The 21,179-nt window shown below is 38.3% G+C and overlaps 1 protein-coding gene across 3 annotated transcripts in view; it reads right to left on the bottom strand.

Annotated features, from left to right (window-relative positions):
• The window catches only part of LOC117524207 (obg-like ATPase 1), a 171,059-nt gene that overhangs the window by 148,352 nt on the left and 1,528 nt on the right, over window positions 1-21,179 (bottom strand). For all 3 annotated transcript variants that reach the window (XM_034185976.1, XM_034185975.1, XM_034185972.1), the window contains exon 2: window positions 7,290-7,434. In XM_034185976.1, coding sequence (XP_034041867.1) covers window positions 7,290-7,356 — 67 coding nt within the window. In that variant the 5' untranslated portion in view covers window positions 7,357-7,434. The remainder of the gene's footprint in view (window positions 1-7,289; window positions 7,435-21,179) is intronic.

Here is a 21,179-nt window from a genome sequence, read left to right as displayed (position 1 = left end):
GTATTAGTAAACAAACAGGAGCCCTGAGCACACTCGTCTCCTAATAAGCTTTCAGGCAGAAAATGAGAGTTTCATCAATGGTAATAAGTTGGAAAATATATACACACATGTATTTGTGTAACACATACCTGACATCCTATAGACTGCTCTTATTTGTCAAGGCAATTTCTAAAGGAAATAGGGCTGGATGCAAAAGTTGGAGAATTTCAAAAAGAAATATAAGGTTAACAGAACTTGATGCAGCCCATAACATACATACAGGTGCTGGTCATATAATTAGAATATCATGAAATCATCATTTATTTCAAAAACTGAAACTTGTATAATGTATACATTCATTCCACACAGACTGATATATTTCATGTTATTTATTTTAAATAAACTGTTTTCCTGTTTTATCATTAGTTATTTTATATGATCTGTGTGTCTTTTTTATTCTTTTTATTCTTTTACTTCTTTTACTTATTTATGTTTAAATTTTTTTTATTGTGTTTTAATCTTATTTAATTTTATTCTGCTTTTAATGATGTTTGTGAAGTACCTTGAGGCGATTAGTCGTGATTTGGCGCTATAGAAATTAATAAATTCTTATTATTATAAATTATTATAATTACTAATTAATTAATTACTAATCAATCAATTAATGATTACTCAAACAATATTAATTATTACTATTATTGATTAATTATTATTGGTATTATTAACATTAATCAATTTCTAATTAATTATTAATAAATACAAATTAATTAAATGAACATGACATGATTCAGATGCATCAAAGAAATCTGCGACTTCTTCTATTTCTTTGCATTTACACAGAAAGGCGAGAAATACAAAGAGCTAACAGGCTACTGCAACAAGTTGCATTTCGGTTGCCATGTTAAACAGTGAAGACGGCAGTTTGAGACGGCAGTTTTTTTTTTCTCCTAGGCAGAGGGGTGTCTCTAATTCATAGGGCTAGAGGCATACCCCTTCGCCTACCCGTTGTTTTAAAGGGGTAGGCGTAGGGGTAGGGGTAGGGCCCAGGGGAAGGGGAACAAAAGAGAATTGAGATTGGGGTAAGAAATACTGTGACTAGTGTAGGAAGGGGAAAAAAAAAACAAGGAACATAATATAAAACCAAACTAGCACAGAACTGATACTGACTGAGACATAAATGTGAATACAAAGCATGATGATGACAAACAAACTACTAGTATAAAAGAGAATAACAAACCCAGTGACTACAGAATAATGCAATAAATAGAACAAGATAACTGATAAACAGAAAATGCAATAAATAACAAGTGGAACATAACCAGATAAGCAACACTGAAGATAAAGATAAATAATAAAACCCTGTGACTAAAGCATAATATAATAAATGTGATAAACAGAATGAAACTAAGACTAACGCAACATAAGGGACAAAGAGTGAAAGCAAAACTAATACGTGGCAAAGAAAGATAATCAGAGACTAAAAAGAAACAAAACCAATCATAACTGAAGCATGACCATAGCAACCTGACATAATATAAATAAAACACAGAAGATTCAGAACCTGGAGAACTCAAAACCTAGGACATGAACCTATCATGGGCAGGAGCATGACAGGCATGAATTGTGTGGAGTTTTGTTTGTTTGTTTGTTTTTTTTTTTTTTTTTTGGACATTCCACCTGATTCGACTTGGCTCATGCCCATTCGTACCAAGTGTGACGGGCTTTTAAGGAATGATATAAGTTTTCAATGGTAGAAGTTTTCTGCAGAAGTGACAGTAAAGAAAAGCTGAGCTCAAAAACTCCTTTCCATACTAATGTAATATACTCAATCTATGATTATGAAAATATATAACACTGATGAAACATACTGAATAAGTGGGTTCAGAAAATGGATGGATAGCAGCCCTGTACATGCGTTTCTTTTTTTTTTTTTTTTTAAATCATGAAGCAATTTGCAGCCCTATTTTCTGGCAGTACAGTAAGGAACATAAACTACAACAGTCAGCTTGCTCAGTCTTAATGTCACGACTGCTTTTATGACTATAAATATTCTCTGTCAGCTGGAAAAAAAAAAAAAAAAAAAAACAGGTCACTATTAGGACTGTGCCATATCATACCATCCACGATAATACTGCGATAAATTTTTTGGTGATGAAAAAAGTGTCATATTGCAGTGTAATTAGTGGGGTTTCCATTACAGATGAAGGGATTAGCAAGATGGTGCTGGTGTGTTTGGTAAGCCGTCCGCTCTTCTTGGTTTTTTGGGGGTTTTTTTGGTAAATATTTCTCCTCTCCTGATTCAGGACAGTCAAGCATTACTACTCCTGAGACCATCTGCTGATTTTTGTTTTGGCATCTTTCTGTAGACATGAGCCCATTTAAGCAATATCTTTCACCTGTGCACGAGAGAGTGTGGAAAAGCAGAGAGGCAGCAAGCAGCAGTCAAAATAACTTTTGTCATCTTGTCAGTACACAAGCACTGTACTTGAGTGGAATGTGATTTTAAGACTGCAGACTTCATGCCAAAAGGTTCATTCACTGTACCGGTTGACTGGTTTTCAAGTGTGACAGATCCTCCACAGCCATGCTGCCCACAAACAGGCTCTGCTGTGTGTGCATGTATGTAAAATAGCTCAGCCTCACCCTTGGTCAACCCGACTGGTTTTATTCCGGTAGTAAGAGCGACACTGCCCCAAAATGGATTTGAAACCATGACAAACACACTGGTGGCCTGCACTATTGTTTGCTCTGGTGGCACAGTCACCAGATGGTAGCAATGGTTGAGAAAGTCTTTCTAAATATTAACAAATTTGCAGTTCTTTTAAATGCATGTTTTCATTAAGTGTATATTGAATTCACTACTTCAGATGCTTTGTGTGATTTTGTATTTACGTTCCCTAATGCACACAGTTACACAAACCCAGTCAGGTTTGAAAGTGAGAGAAAACTGTCAGCCTCCTATTGTTCAGTATTTTTTCATTATCAATATAAATATCACTGTAAATTTTCTTGAAATATCATGATATAATATTGAGGCCATCTTACTCACCCCTACTTACGATTCTAAATGTATTTAGAATAGTAAACACAATTCTAGATTTATACTTGATACTGTGGCAAACCTAGGGACAACCACGAGGGCACAAGCCTGTTCAAGTTTTTCAGATCATGATTTTATGCATTTTTCCCCAACAACATAATAGAGGATATTAGAAAAAATACTTAAAAATTCCTTAATCATGATAGGAAATTAGTGAGTCTCACTTTGACTTTTCTGAAACCTTTTCTGAATTTAACATTATTTCTTCATCGAGTTGAAGATTGTGATAGATGCTAAATATACTACTTATTTTCATGATCCATTGCCAGCTAGGCTTGTTAAAGCTGTCATGTCCATTACGGCCCTCCATTATGAATAGTACTAAATTTGTTATATGGCTGGGGGGGCCTGGCTGCCGGTTTGTTTGTCTTTTGGTTTCCTCCCAGGTGGCGTGCGTTTGGGACTGAGTGGCTGTGTTGCTGAGGCTGTCAGGACCTCACCCTGATCACCTGCGACTCGTCAGGACTCACAGCTGTAGTGCATCTGGATGGATTGGAACATGTTGGCATTTAAGACTGGAGTGCACAGTGTGTATTTGCCAGAGACTCGACCTTGTGACCAGACGGGTGAGATCGTCGTCTCGGGAGCCATCTCATCAACAGCGGATGCTGAGAACGTCCAGGTTTGATGCACAGTCTGTGAAAGAGGAGGGGGTGAGGTCTCACGCTCGTCAGCACACTTCCTGAGGTACGTTAGATTTTGTGACTAACAGTTATACAGTCAGTAAATGTGGTGTCCCTCACACCTTATAGTATTGAGCTGTTTGTTAGTCATGTATCAGCTTCCACTGCAGTGGAGTTTGTGAACGGGATGTTCCGTGCCTGCAGGTTGGGAAGCTGATCAGTAATCAAGCCAGGAAGTGTTTGCTGTTTGTACACCTTTAAGTGTTCTGTGTGTAGAGTGTGGACTCACATAATGGTTCCTTCTTTCACAGACTCGGTTGTTGCGGCCACCTGGGGGGTGTCGGCGGGGTCCTTGGGTCCGAAACAGCTTCTGGCTCCGGACCGTTAGCGCTGCTGGGAGCGCACCACGCCAGGCCGCACCTTTTTATTATCACTGTTATGTATTAAATTCAGTTAGCCTTTGAACCGTGCTCTGCTTATTTCATACTGGGTCCTTCAAACGCTGGTCGGTTCTCCGAGCTGCGTCCGACACATAACAAAATTCGCCCTAACAACTGGAAGTATTCCTTGGTGTTTTAAGAGTGCTGTGATGCCATTTAGAATATTAGAATAATATTTATAATCAACTGCCCCGCCGCCCCAACTTTTATGAATGTGTTGCAGGCCTTAAAAGCAGGAATGGCTGTATATTAAATGAAGTGACCACATAAAAGATGAAATTTTTTTCAGTTCATACTGTCTGCAATAGAATAGAAGTCACAGTAAATGTAATGATGATTGTGGGATTTTTTTGTCATCCATATCATCCCAACTATTTCTGATTTGGGGTTATAATTAAATTATTGTATGGTAACAATTAGTCCTAAAAGCCTATGTTAGTAGCAGGAGGTGGTAAAATCACAAGTCAGAATTTCAATACATCCACTTGGGAAATGATTCACAATATAATACCAGCATTTTGCATCAAATTAATCCTATATCTCTTCAAATGCTCTTCAAAACTTTAAAAACATAAGCCATTGTCAAAGGTTTTATTTCAGTCACACTGTGTGAATAACGGAACTTAGGAGGAGGCCACGCTCTTCAAAAACAAACCATTGTCAAAGGTTTTATCAAATTCTTTAGCCTGAGATCTTGTTTTTGGCTTGGCCATGACACTTGATTTACTACAACTTGCCATGCTGTGACTTGAAATTACATGTGTAATTGCATGATCACTGTAATAATATCAGTACTTATGTAGCTTTTGTGACTTCTCTAAAACAAGTACTACCAAGTCAGGAGCATTATATATCATAAACTTGAATGTTGTGTTCAATGCAGGGTTCATCAAAACTAATCATGAAGTCAAAACAATTACATTCTAATATTTCGAAAGATGTTAAATTACAGTATATATTGCAGTTTTCTCTTTTGCATGGGGTGGGGTTTTTTTTTTGTCATGGTAGACACTCACTTCCTATATTAGATATCTCCCAAATTACACAATGCACAATCTCTGAAGTGGATGTAAGCATATTTGAAAAAAAAAAAATAGATATTTTCTACCATTACCACCTCCTGCTAATGTTAGGGGTGTGTATCTATCTCTCCACTATAAAACAAGCCAATACATGCAATACCTGTCAAAAGTTCCCATGCAATTGTATGGGAAAGTGTGTCCAAACTATATCTACATACATGGCTACAATACGATGCAATCAGATACAATTGTCTGTTTAATGTAGACATTTATTTTAGAGTAAGCCCAACATGACTTTACTTACTTTCAAATATATAAAAGATCATAAAAGACCAGGGACCTTCTGCATGTGTTTACTACTGTACTGCAGCATGATGGTACTGCCTTTACTCACATTTTCTCCATCACTAGGGGCAGCACCACAAACAGTAGCGGAAAGTGTAGAAGAAGCAGTCAGCTTCTTTTTTTTTTTAAACATTTGAACTTCTAAGGTTTCTTCTTTATTTTGTTACGATTCAAACCCATTGTGCGGTAGAGTTGAGGTCGTGGTGCATGAGCCAGAAGTGACAAACGTGAAGTAGCAAAATGAAAATTTTAACTACAGCTGAAATACAAACCACAAGAGTCTCACATTGACGATTGAACACTTATTAGAGTTTGAAAATGTGGAAGTAGCAGGCTAATAACTTCACTTCACCAGTTCATATAGTTAAAAATAAATAAATTAATAAAAAAAAATCAAACCAGGTTCTCATGCTGTATCGTTTACTTTAAAAACCAATTTCTGATTATATCGGTGCATTGTTACAACCTTTGCACATGGGTGATTCTTAGACTACAGGCACTTATTATGTCCCTTGATCATATTGTATGAAAAACAGAAAAAAGGGGAAATTTCACACTTTTATAGTTATCTTTACAATGAAAGTGTGTTAAGAAATTTGTTCTAGTAGTGTATGATGACTTTTCACCTTTTTTCAGCATCATTATATGCAAATATTGCCATTTTGTGCTTGTCCCACAACCAGACTTTTGATCTTCAATGATAAAAATTAATGGTAAAGAAACATTTTTTCTAATGTTTTAAAATATCTCTGAATAAAATATCAGTAAAATAATCAAAACATAATTGGGGTATTCAATGTCATACAACTGTTGTGATTTTTTTAAACAAAATGTAGTTGTCCCACACTATTGCCGTAATTTCCACCACAACACTGTAATGTCCCTAAACAGTTTGTATGAAAGATTGTTTGGGTAGTTTCTATGGAGATAAACAGTGACATCAGAGCACATGTATATAGCGCCAAATCACAACAAACAGTTGCCCCAAGGCGCTTTATATTGTAAGGCAATGGTGTGGTGGAAATTACATTTACAAGGCCAATAGTGCCCGTAGTTAAAGAATCACCCACATATTGATGGAAGATATATTCATACATTACAATTAAAAAATATGTCTTTATAATTTTCTAAGATGAGATTCTAACATGAGTATCACTTCAACATTTTGGCCATGTGGCACATTTCTCTGTACATGAACCAGCACACAGGTGCCTGAGTGTTGATGATCCCAGTCGGTGGAAAAGGCCAAGGGGACACCCACATTTCACCTAGCTGCAGATGTGGGTATGGATTGGTTGTCTGCCTGGGTGGGTGTCATGCAGGACCCAAGGCGGTTCCCTAGTGTTGTGCATGCATGCTCCTAAATTCAACTTTATAAATTTTCCAGTTTGCAGCAGCATGTACAGTAATACAATGAACAGAACTAAGCTTTACATTACTCTATGGAAAACAGGAGCTTCGTTATTGTCGTTAAAATATTAATAAATCAATGTTCAACACTTGTCTGTCCTAGACATATACATATATATATATCATTAGTGTCAACATAGCCTAAGAATTGAACCTGCTTTAATGGCCTCTATAAGGGTGTATGATAACCATGTAGCCAATGTTTCAGAGCCATGGCATTTTTTTCTACCATAAAATCATGCATCACATAACGAACTGGCAGCTGCATGTCAGCAGCACTGTTATATATTTTCACATTCCTATGGCAAGTGTGTACAAGACCTTCAAAATCTAAAGTGTGAATAAATATATGAATGATGAGAGGCCATACCTGGCAGGTTTGTGGAATTGACAGGGGAAATCATAGCGTTCATCTGGAATGGGCACTCTGCTTTCATTTGGGTCAATGGTGCAGAAGGAGAAGTTTTCAGCCGCAGCCTGACTCTTTGCCAGCATGTTGAAAAAGGTTGACTTCCTGGAAATAAAAACAGCAGTGAGGTCAATCCGTCTAAGAGTGCTGGCGAGCACATCCTCATGGCTGGACGGTTTGCCGCTGAAACACTTCAGCAAATTGCCGAATGCAAGATAGGCTCCGATTTTTATTTTCCATTCAAGCACAGAAAAAGGTCATTTTAATATAGTAAAGCATCTGATTACTCACATCAAAAATACTCTGGCTGCAAAATACTGTGTACAATTACAAGGTCAGATAATCCCATAATAGATCAATTGGAGGTGGAATCAAGGGCCAAATGACATTTCTGATAGTTGTGAGCTGTTGAACGAGATCAGCCAAATACAGCCCATGTTGCGCTCACCAGGAGATTTATTTTCTATGGCACCAGCGGCTCAAGGGTTCTTCACGATCTACAGACAATGACAAGTGTCTAAGTGTAAAAATGGTGCAGCAGTTAACTATAATCCAGGAACTTTCCATCTTTATCCCCTCACTCGGTGCTCAACATTGAAATGATTGTTTGCTAAATCTTGTAGCCATGAAATTGCTCAAGATTGTTAAGGTGCATTAATCCTTTCTATAAAGCAGGATTACTCTCAAACACACTTGAAGGGTTTTCTTGGGTCACCTTCAGGAGAAAACAAACAAACAAAAAAAAACAATCTACCACAACACTGCAAACACTAACGGGTATAAAAAAGTGGAAGCAAATTATATATATTTACTAAGAAAATAACTTATACAATTCAAAATAATGCAAAATCTATTCGCTACTCAGTGGGGAAATGCATACAGAGATGGATGAATATGTCTGGTCATTTAAGGTGGTTTTAGGTGTTTTAAGATGAAACCGATTTGACAGAAACAAGTCTTAGTCACATTCAATCAGTGTCTTAAATGTGCCCTTTCTGTATTTGATGCATTTTACTTGTATGCGTTGTGAAGCATGTTGTGATGCAATATCTGTGGAAGGTGTTATATAAATCATACTTACTTACTATTACATTTGGACCTGGAAATGCAAATTTTCCCCATATGGGGTCCAGCAAAATAAGCCAGACTGAATCTTAGTGAGTTTTTCGTTTGCTTGTTTTTAACTTTTTGTTGGATTCTGAGCTGAGATGACTGGAGAGAGACAGCACTTCTGGAAACTGCCAAAGGAGACCAGTAGCAGTGGCTTAACTGCCGAGTACATCTGTCCACATGATGACATATGCAATCCGTGCAGCTAGAACCACATCCCCCTGGACATTTTATATTTCATCCTGTAGCTGACAATTGCGCATGATCCGTGCAAGATGGTAGCATGTAGCCAGGAGCTCTTTGACGGTGCAGACTGCTGGACATTACATATTTCATCCTACTGCTAGCGATCGTGCACAATTTGTGTGTGACCATGGCATGCATCCAGAAGGTCTTCGATGACGTGGACCACTGGAGATTACATATATCACCCTACTGCTGGCGATCGTGAGCGATCCATGCGTGACAGTGGCAACCAGGAGCTCTTCAATGGCATGGACAGCTGGACATTACATATTTGATACTGCGGGAAATCATTCTCCAAGTGGGTGAGTGCCCTGTTGTCAGTTATCTTCCTGTTGCATTTTTTCTCCTCTGTGGAGTCATGTTAGGCTCTGTTATTATATTTCTTATTTAATTATTAGTATTTTATTAATAATTTCATTTTATTTATTTATTTATTTTTTCAGGGCTGCTCTTTACTGGGTACAGTTGGGAGAATTTCCGCAGCACCTACTCACAAATTAGCAGGATAACAACAGCTGAACACTTTGTGAGAGTGCCGCACGGCATTGCTGTGCAAATTTGCAGATCCTTGCATCTGTAAAAGCTGCACTATATTTGCAAGAGTGCAGCTTGAATGCTGCGTGGCACTCACACGATATGCATGTGGACATCTTCACTGCAGGTCCATGTGAAATACAGCAGACCTTTGGACATGTAATTTGTACCACTTCAGTGAGATACTACCTACAAATCTGTTGCTCATTTGCATATTTGGTCAGTAATTCATGTCTCCACCTACTCTTTAACAGTTGCAGCCCAGTGAGATAGGACTCTTACTTACAGTACCACATTGTTTCTATTTCTTTAAGATTGAAATAAATGAAACTCAAAACATATTCAGTGACTTGGAAACATTCATAGATCCAACCCCTAACTTTTCTAAAGAAAACTGCCTGTAAAAGTTTTATTTGCATTATGCATAAAGGTATTTATACTTATGCAAACCATTGTTATGTCATGTTGTAGAGAACAGTTTTCACTGAGTTTAAAGAGCTTCATTTTAGACATTTTATAATGTAAAGATCCTGAATTATTTTCTTTAACATTTGATATAAAATATTTTAAGTGTATATAAACTTAAGGGTGCACAACTTTTTCACGTGGCTGTATGTTGTTTTTGTACCACAGAATGTGAGACTCTGTTGTTCTGTGTGAAAACCTCCTTAGAGTTAAGGTTTATGACGGTGCTGTTAAACTAACACTCCTCTCAATTATCTGCTGTGTAAAAAATTAGCAGTTGAAAAATGCAGGCAACTTTAATAGAATGTAAACATTTTAAAGTAATTAAAACAAGATATTTGTGCGTCTTCCGCCTGACTGAATGAAATGTACACTGTACATTTGTATTTATACATCAAATTTTCTACACTGTAAAAAAAATTGGACCAATGTTTAATCAAAAAAATTGTGGCAACAAAGCGACAATATAATTGAATAGATTTTAAGTTCTACAATTTTGATGAAAAAGTATTGTATATGAATATAATGCAAATAAAAATATGAATCAGCTTCCCCCAGATATGTAGTAAATCTAAGTTATTTTTGCTCAGATACTTAAAATATGAATCAGCTTTCCTTGTTAAATTGACTAGGATTTACTAAATATTTTTTGGCAATATAACTCATTTTTGTGCTATTACTAAATCCATCTGTTGCTTTTATTAACATGTACTTTTTCCCTAGGTTTAGTTAATGTATTCAATACTTTATAATCAAAATTGTAGAACTTAAAATCTATTCAATGATGTCACTTTGTTGCCACAATTTTTTTGAGTCAGCATTGGTCAAAATTTTTCCATTGTAGAGCTATGCAGAAATTAAACTAAATATGGAGTAAATATCCTTATTTTCACTGGATTTCCTGCAGCTTCTGCTAATACCTGATAAGACAGTTACAAATGTACTTGAATGAAGATAAACTGCCCTAAAAACTGATTCAGAATATCATATTTATTCTCAATTCTCACTGATTGATTAAATCAAAATAATATTTTACAAGAGGATGCAACCTCTTGAGTCTCAGCCTGCCTGTGTGCTTGAAGGTGATAATGATTTCATCAGTGCAGCGCTGTGAAAAGATCCTGATTGCATCAAAATTGTGGGTAAAGTGTGGCAGAGGTCATTGAGGTCGGCCCATCCAGAGACAGACACCCCACCCCGCAAAGCCTTCTGTTAGGTTTAGTCCATCCAACCTGCCCAAGCTGACCAGAGGTCAAGGACAACAGAGAAAACCAACCAGAGAATCTCTAGGAAGTGACCAAAACAGTGCATCTCAAAGCAACAGAAGGCGGGTGTCTCACTAAGCAACCGTTTCTTTGGTACAAAGTGATTTCAGCTGTACTCAGAAACCCTCCAAAAGGGGTGGTGGCCAAGTGGTTAGTGCACTTGGTTTCAGTTCCTGGTTCAAACCCCACCCCTGCCACACGTCACCATGTCATGTGGAGTTGCGCCAGGAAGGGCATCCGGTATAGTAAAACTTGTGCCAAATTAAACTATGCAGATCCACCTTGGATCTGTTGTGGCGACCCCGAGTGAAAAACAGCTGAAGGGACATTCTTACTCAGAGATCCTCCAAAGACAGCTGGTCCATCCGTACATGTCTGAAATGTGAACATCAGACAGTTGAAGTGTGGGCATCCTCTTAGCCTCAACACTCAGGCACCTATGTGCTGGATCATGCACACAGAAACATGCCACATGTCCAAAATATCAAAGCTGATTCTCCCTCACAATGCAGGGAACAACCTAATATGACTCCTCCAAAATCATTCCAGAGGTATGCAAGGATCTTCTGTACAGACTTTGTACCATATACATCCAGTCATCATCTTAGGTCACTGGTTACCGTCCAAGTCTCACAACTGAACATTAAGACAGGAATTACCAGGACCCCAAAAACTTGTACTTGTATCTATAGGTCTTTTTTCTCTATATATATATGAGACCATTAGGCCAAAATTTTGACCTTGGCCTGTTTTCTCACCTTTTTATGAGTTTTTCAGCAAATAAATTGGATTCAAATTTTGATTTTAGTTATTCTTGTGCACATAGGCACGCGGCCACACAGGACAGAGGAGTAATAACTGACAGATGTGCACAAGCACCAGTGGCCTTTATGGCAACAATATCTAGGCCTTGGGAATGAAAGAAACTGACCATCTCATTTTGGGCAACATGTAACTTCTAAACAATTAGGCCAAATTTCATAAAGCAGTCTAATCTTTCAGTCTGCTAAGCTTAGTCGAATAAGGTTAGTCACCCAAAATTATCCGTCTGATTTCTGTTTCACATCAAAGACTAAGCTTGTAGATTAGCCGCCAATTTTCGCAGCCTTGCAAGTGTCGTTGCCAAGAAATGCCTCAAATGCGTGACAGTTTTGTTTACTTCTGGGTTGGTCCATCTGCTACAAACATGACGGGGTCCACTGCAGCACAGGAGAAGCCCTCCCGTCCTCCGCATCCGTAAACATCTCCAATGGATTATTCCGGTCCCGGAACACTCACTCCTGCTGCAAGGTTCTCCTTCCTTCCTCCTCCATCCAAGTGGTGGTACATGAAAATTCAGTAAGGTATATCTTATACATTATATTCCAATTTTAAGGTGGAACTATGCTAGTATATAAAGGTATATCTAAATATCTAAAAGGGAGAGTAAAGTAGAGCCACTTAGGTGCCTGGCCGCCTTTTTTTGAGGTAAGACACTGAAGTTTTGTTAACTAAAACAAGATTGGCCTCCTCTGTACCAGGCTAAAAACTTTAGTCAGGTAACACGAAACTTTAACCGACTAAGCACTTTGTGCAACATCTAATGTCAAAAGATGAGTCGGCTAAGTGAGTTTAGTCAACTAAACAAGATTAGACTGCTTCATGAAACCGGGCCCTGGCATTTCCATCATGCGTGGGATGATAAGATTATCCCTACAGCAATCTCAGACATGTCCAGCAGGTGGCAGACAGGTATGTGCTGTATAGCATGAGCAAAGCAAAGCTGCTTTTTGGATTGATGTGGTGCATCAAGGTTAACCAAAGTGTGATCAGTCTGTCCTCATATTCCCTATTAATTTGAAGACACACAAGATTATAACATTTATTGCTTTTTGCATTATCATGTTAACACAATGGAAGGGATGGGCTCATTCATTGGTTCATAAGTCATCGTTGCCTTTTATCCAAGGAAAAAAGAAAATCAGGAGGAAGCAAAAACTTTTCTTCTTTTTTTTTAACCGTCTCTTTAACAGAATAGGTGGATATTTGACAATGATGGAGCATCACTGTTGATATTTGCAGTTTCCTGGTCTTTCCAACTTTTCTAGTCAGCATGAAAATGAGACTTTGAATGAAAGGACTGAAAAAATGTTAAGGAGCTGAAACACGATGAGAAGCTGTCAGTATAGATGAGCCACATGACAGGGGCCAGTGGAAAGTCATGTGGGATTTGTACTGTGATTACACTCCATCAGTGGTGTCGCTGAAGGTGATGGAAGAAGTTGGCAGATGGATTTGTCTGAGTAGGTGTGAGACACTTGGTTGGATGCGCTGAAGGTATAAATCCCTATAACAGTAGGTCCAAGGGCATGCTCCCCTGGACAATTTTTTTAAAAATCTAACCATTTTCTGCCTTCTAAGGCAAACTGGGAAGCTAAATACTGATGAACATGTCATTTTTTAATACAGAATTTTTTGTTTTAAACACTGGAAATGTTCTAATTCTGCATGCAGGCAGCAGTGTTCCTCAATCAAACACTGAGCTGGTATGAGCTGAGTGGAACGCAGCCAGTCAGCCACAGTTCTTCTCCATTTAAAGCAATGGGATCAGAAAGAGCTTCTTTCTTAGAGCCCTGAAAATATCATACTGCAATTTGATTAACGTCTGTCTGTCTGCACTGAAAAAAGGAAACAATATGTACATTAGTTGCACATGATCAGAATGTGTCTAAATAACCTAATTTTTGTGTTTCTAATTAAGAAACAAGAAAATGTACATAAATCCAACAGACCTTTTTTCTGTCTGTCTCCCAACTCAGTACAGGTCCTGTGGCTGATTTCCACCAAAACTGATATATGGATGACTGTCAACTGTAGAACTGCCCATAAGCAGAGCTGCCCACATCTGTTCCTGAAGATCACCTGACCTGCACGTATTCATGTCTATCTGCTCTGCCATCACCTGATTACTTAACTCTGGTGTTTCCCAGCTCCTCATTGGCTGAACACACCTGTAAGAGGCAAATAGCCGTGGGTGAAGCGGGAAGAGTGACAAAACATGCAAGGACAGGTGCCCTCCAGGAGCAGATTTGGGCAGCCCTACCTTAAAGAGTTTGTTTTTTTCCTCCAAAGGTCAAGGTCACATTGGTGTCTAAGGCCAAATTTTTAACGCCCGCCCTTCTTTTTTCCTTTCTTCAATCCAACATCCACCAAACTTTGCACACATGTAGTGGTAGGTTTGGGATTTGCCTTGGCTGGGTCAAATGTGACAAAGGAATAATCAGTGGGGCCTAGGTCATGTCTGCCTCTCTGTTAGTTGGTCTTCTCCTCCCAGGTCTTTTAGCTGATTTCTAGTAAAGTTGTTATGTCAGTGAAGGCTGTCCCTGAAATTGCCCTGGAATAATTAATTTTGGCAAAAGTCAAGGTGAAGGAATTTTGATTTTCATCCCTATTTGAATCAAATATGTCATACATTTAGATGGATTCCAGAGGTTCCCTGCAGAGATCAGCCGGAGGTCAATCATTTGGGTGAAGTCAGGCTGCCTTACCCTATACTCTATTCAGGCCCACAGGTACTATACCTAGTACTTTTAAGATCTAGGTTTCAGACAGAAGCATAACCTGTTTAACGCCTCAACAGTCCTGCATCGGCATTCAGCATCTCTCACTGCTAACTGTTTTTTACTGAGTTTGTTTTTTCTTCTCCCAATGATCAAGTCAGTATCCTATGGGTGCTGTGATTTTCTCATCTAAAATGGAAGTTCCCAGAGATGTTGTGCCTGTGCTCTTCTGTCTGTATGTGTGAGTGTACGGTGACCTTCCAGTGTGCCCACCAGCATTCAAACAATACTATGATCTGTGAGTATATATGTATATATACATACACACACACACACACACACACACACACACACACACACACACACACACACACACACACACACTCTAATACAACCCCTGGCAATAATTATGGCATCACCGGCCTCGGAGGATGTTCATTCAGTTGTTTAATTTTGTAGAAAAAAAGCAGATCACAGACATGACACAAAACTAAAGTCATTTCAAATGGCAACTTTCTGGCTTTAAGAAACACTATAAGAAATCAAGAAAAAAAAATTGTGGCAGTCAGTAAGGGTTACTTTTTTAGACCAAGCAGAGGGGAAAAAATATGGACTCACTCAATTCTGAGGAATAAATTATGAAATCACCCTGTAAATTTTCATCCCCAAAACTAACACCTGCATCAAATCAGATCTGCTCGTTAGTCTGCATCTAAAAAGGAGTGATCACACCTTGGAGAGCTGTTGCACCAAGTGGACTGACATGAATCATGGCTCCAACACGAGAGATGTAAATTGAAACAAAGGAGGATTATCAAACTCTTAAAAGAGGGTAAATCATCACGCAATGTTGCGAAAGATGTTGGTTGTTCATAGTCAGCTGTGTCTAAACTCTGGACCAAATACAAACAACATGGGAAGGTTGTTAAAGGCAAACATACTGGTAGACCAAGGAAGACATCAAAGCGTCGAGACAGAAAACTTAAAGCAATATGTCTCAAAAATCGAAAATGCACAACAAAACAAATGAGGAATGAATGGGAGGAAACTGGAGTCAACGTCTGTGACCGAACTGTAAGAAACCGCCTAAAGGAAATGGGATTTACATACAGAAAAGCTAAACAAAAGCCATCATTAACACCTAAACAGAAAAAAACAAGGTTACAGTGGGCTAAGGAAAAGCAATCGTGGACTGTGGATGACTGGATGAAAGTCATATTCAGTGATGAATCTCGAATCTGCATTGGGCAAGGTGATGATGCTGGAACTTTTGTTTGGTGCCGTTCCAATGAGATTTATAAAGATGACTGCCTGAAGAGAACATGTAAATTTCCACAGTCATTGATGATATGGGGCTGCACGTCAGGTAAAGGCACTGGGGAGATGGCTGTCATTACATCATCAATAAATGCACAAGTTTACGTTGATATTTTGGACACTTTTCTTATCCCATCAATTGAAAGGATGTTTGGGGATGATGAAATCATTTTTCAAGATGATAATGCATCTTGCCACAGAGCAAAAACTGTGAAAACATTCCTTGCAAAAAGACACATAGGGTCAATGTCATGGCCTGCAAATAGTCCGGATCTTAATCCAATTGAAAATCTTTGATGGAAGTTGAAGAAAATGGTCCATGACAAGGCTCCAACCTGCAAAGCTGATCTGGCAACAGCAATCAGAGAAAGTTGGAGCCAGATTGATGAAGAGTACTGATTGTCACTCATTAAGTCCATGCCTCAGAGACTGCAAGGTGTTATAAAAGCCAGAGGTGGTGCAACAAAATACTAGTGATGTGTTGGAGCGTTCTTTTGTTTTTCATGATTCCATAATTTTTTTCCTCAGAATTGAGCGATTCCATATATTTTTCCCTCTGCTTGCTCTAAAAAGTAACCGTTACTGACTGCCACAATTTTTTTTCCTGATTTCTTAAAGCCAGAAAGTTGCCATTTGAAATGACTTTAGTTTTGTGTCATGTCTGTCATCTGCTTTTTTTCTACAAAATTAAACAACTGAATGAACATCCTCCGAGGCCGGTGATTCCATAATTTTTGCCAGGGGTTGTAGAATCTCCAATCAGAGTCTCTACTGGCATAATCCCGGTAGAAACTCCGATTGGAGTCTCTACTGGTAGAGTTTCCGTCGATTACAAGTTCTTACTTTCTTACTGTGATCACTTCAGCATGGTGTGGCTCTAATGTGAAGTTGATATGACAGATCTTTTTCTAATTTCCACAGTAAGGTATTGTTGTTATTCTATGTCTAGATATCATCTTGTCATGATAATGAATACCTTGGTAGAATCAGAGTCTCTACTATAACAGTCTCTGATTCTGCCAGTAGATTCTCTGATTGGAGACTCTACAAGTAGAATCATCAATTCTACCAACTTGCAGACTCTACTTTGACATACGAGGTCTGTCCAAAAAGTATCAGACCTTTTTATTTTTTTCAAAAACCATATGGATTTGAATCGTGTGCTTGCATGAGCCAACCTTGAACCTTCATGCGCATGCGTGATTTTTTTCACGCCCGTCGGTTGCATCATTTGCCTGTGAGCAGGCTTTGTGTGATCACTGGTCCTCCCCTCTCGTTGGATTTCATTGCGAGATGGAACAATTTGGAGCTTTGCTGCATCAAATTTTTCCAGAAACTGTGAGAGACAGCCAGATGGAAACCATTCGGAAGATTCAGACGGCTTTCGGTGACGATCCTATGGGCATCACACAGATTAAGGAGTGTTACAACCAGTTTAAAGACGGCGCACAATGGCGGAGGGTGCGCCGCGCTCCGAGCGGCCATCGACAGGCTGAAACGACCAGATCATTTCCAAAGTGAATGCTGTGCTGATCCGGGATGTCGTCTGACTACCAGAGAAATTGCAGAAGAGGTGGACATCAGCACTTTTTAGGCACATTCCACTGTTACAGGAGATTTTGTAATGAAAGACGTGCGGAAGTTGGAAGTCTCACAGGACATGTTGTGACATGTCCAGCTCTTACACAATTCCTCGGATACTCACTCAACTGAAAAGCCACCGAAAGCCGTTTGAATCTTCCGAATGGTTTCCACCTGGCTGTCTCTCACAGTTTCTGGAAAAATTTGATTCAGCGCTGCTCCAATCGTTCAGACATTTTCCTCGAAATGAAAATCCAACGAGGGGGGAGGACCAGTGCTCACTCAAAGCCTGCTCACAGGCGAATGACGCAACCGACAGGCGTGAAAAAACTCACACATGCACACGAAGGTTCAAGGTTGGCTCATGCAAGCACACGTGATTCAAATCCATAAGGTTTTTGAAAAAAATAAAAAGGTTTGATACTTTTTGGACAGACCTCATATATATATATATATATATATATATATATATATATATATATATATATATATATATATATATATATATATATATATATATATATATATATATATATATATATGCATGAGTTAGAAATTATGCCAAAAGTGATAAATATGTAAATATGAAACATGATTTGATTTATATTAGAGTGGCATTTACATTGCACGACCACTGAACACATTGAAGTGAAAAATGTCATAACATCATATGAAGATAAAGTGCAGAAATCAAAAACAATCCAATGACATAATATATATTATTTTGAATTGGGTCATTCTACAACTAATGCGTACTTTTACGTTTTTTCACTTTATGCATGTTTGGTTAGTAATCCTTTAATTGTTTTATTTACAGTTTTTCTGAATTGCTAAAACATTAAACTTCATTCCCTGAACCAAATTCACAGTGGCCTGAACTCATTTCCTGAATCAAGCAACTCTTTTGGCAAAATCTTAAGCAGTTTTGTGTCAGACATTAGTTACAGCACTGATGTCATCACTTACACACAACCATTCAATTGCACACGCTTGTTGCTAATGATGTGATGAAGCAAATATAAACCAGTTCAGAGGGCACAGGTGAGTTGAAGGTTGGTACAAATATGGAGGGCAGCTATCAGAGACAGAGGAGGATGAGTGCGTGTGAGAGGTGGTGGGTGAGGAGAAAGAGAAGAAGAATGAGGAAGAGCGAGCTCAAGACCAGGAGTAGTAATTTCAGATGAAATACAGGCAGCTGGAATTGATCATGTTCTTGTGCATGGCACAACAATGAGGGAAGCAGGACGGAGGATACAACCAAATCTGAGCAGGTTCTCTGTGGCCACCAGAATCAGGAGATTCAGAGAAGAGAACAACTAATTTCCATTTGGTTTGTGTTTTTTTTACTTTGTTTTGATCATTGAACACATATTTCAGTACATCACTTTGCCAATATAAAGTGTGTGTGTGTGGGGGGGACACTACTGTTTATACAGTACTGCAGGTATGTTTCCGTAAAGGCATGTACTCTTTTTGTAGAATTGTAAGACTACCATGTGAGGGTGGAAAGACTCCTATGTTCAACCAGCAACAAGAGGCTCTCATTGTTGACATGGTCATGCAGAATAATGCCATCAGACTGCGTGAAATACAACGGCCAGTTCTCAAAGACGATACAGACTTCGGAGGTATTAACAGCGTCAGCCTTTCCACCACTGATTGTGCTCTCCAATGCAACAAGATGTGCATGAAGCAGGTGTAGAGGGTGCCCTTTGAGCGTAACTCAGGAATGGTCGAAGATCAACAATTTCATTATGTGCAAGTAAGTGTACTCTCAAAAAGACACATTCAATACTGATTTTTTTTTTTTTTTTTTTTTTTAGTATTGTACACAATAGTACAATACTACAGTATACTACATACTACTGTCAAGCTGCACTTCATTGTAATGTAAGTAGTTCAGGGGTATAGACACACACTCTATAGCATAGGCCTGTTTTTCTGTAACACTTACAAAGAGTTATCTGTTTTTATAGAGAATGTTTGAATTGGATTCCATGGAGAGACCACTCGAATTGTGCAGTGGCGGCACCAGGAAATTTTTGGTGGGGGGCTGAGGTAAAAGTTGGAGAGGCTCCACAAAATGTTGTCAAATGAACAATATATAGTAAATTGCTTTATAAATACCAAGGTATATGTTTCAGTCACCCGTGCGCCTCTAAAATGTGGTATCAATGCACACACTTAGAATTTACCAGTAATAAAATTATAAACATAAGTGACGTTTTAAGAGTGGCCATAATAATTATTTAGGAAACCTAAATTTTAGGAGTATGGAGTTAAATTTGTCTCATTAATACTTGCAAATGCACAGAGGGTGATTTACAAATAGCATTTGATTTGTACACGTGCTTTGTGATCCACAAACACAAATTTCTGATTTGTAACTTGTGTGTGGGTTTTTACAAATAAATGTTTATTTGCAAAACTGAAAATTCTGTTTGTGAAGGGTGATTCAGCATTGGTGGATCACTGAACACACACATTCATCACTTTGCTCAGTTATACGATATTGAGACATTCTCAGTGCAAAACTGCAGTTGAGATCCACAAATATGTCAGTCGCTATTCACATTATTGACAGAATTATTGGGGGGGCTTGCCTCATTATTGGGGGGGCTTAAGCTCTCCCAAGCCCCCCTTGGCGCCGCCACTGGAACCGGGTTCAATCTGAGTAGGAGGAGGAGGAGTCTTGTTGATTGAGAACTGAGTTTGAAGTTACATTTACAGTTGAGTGTAATGTGTTCTCATTTCAATTTTGTCATTTGGCCTTTTGCAGTACAGTGTTTATACAGTATTGTACTATATACAAGTGTTGTATATTGTATTGCTTGCCGTATCTAGTGCATTGGCTGAATTTCGCGTTGGGTCATCCATCGCTTGGTCAGTCAAAACTACAAATATGCAGAAGCCATGTCCTGGAAAATGATAATTCAAATGAAAAAAAAATTTATATCTGGGAATATTGAGAAAACTTGCATCTCTGTATTGAGCTCCAACATCAGCGGCATTGTTGCGTTTTAAGCCTGTCACATGAATATAGTGTCAAATTCAGCCAATCAGCAGTAGGGAGGATGTGCTGCTCGTCAGTGTGTTGTTTTGTTTGATTACCCATAATTCTTTTCTCTATGTTGGCTATAGGTGACACAGGTGTGCAGCAGCCCAGAAACAGGAAGTGTCCAAAACATTGGGCAATAGGTGTTTTTTAATTTGTTTTATTTTTAAGGAAGCATTTTTGCTACAAGTATCTGTTTTTCAAACACCTGATTAGTTGTGTTCACTTGAAGAAAAGTTTTACAATATGACCCCTTTAATGTGCCACACCTCCACCAATGCCAAAAGTTTTTTAGTCATCCTGCAAACAGACAAACAAAGAAACAGACAATAAATCACAAGATACACATTCATATATTTAAATCAGAATTACCAGAAAATACTGAAAAATGACCAGCACTACATGTTGTAGAAACCCAAAGTGGATTTTATTAAAAACACAAATTGCTGTGACACTTCATTTCAAATCAAGTTTGCTGTTAATGTTATCTCACTGCTCTTTCAAAATTATAAGGATGCATTTTCAGACAGACTCCAATAAAAAAATGCATCAACAAATTTCTTCTATAACATCAAAACAAACAAAATATTTTGTAAAAGAATGAAAAATTACACACACAGATTAATGTAGACATTAAGTAAGCAGACACAGAATGAAAGATGAGTTGTGTAATTTGACATTTAACTCCCAAAACACTTTTGGTCAAAATCACTCGACGATATGGCATCATTGATGGAGC

This window comes from Thalassophryne amazonica, chromosome 14, assembly GCF_902500255.1.
Source record: "Thalassophryne amazonica chromosome 14, fThaAma1.1, whole genome shotgun sequence".
Lineage (NCBI taxonomy): Eukaryota > Metazoa > Chordata > Actinopteri > Batrachoidiformes > Batrachoididae > Thalassophryne > Thalassophryne amazonica.
Note: the sequence above shows the minus strand (reverse complement) of the source record. Positions and strands in the feature narration are given on the sequence as shown.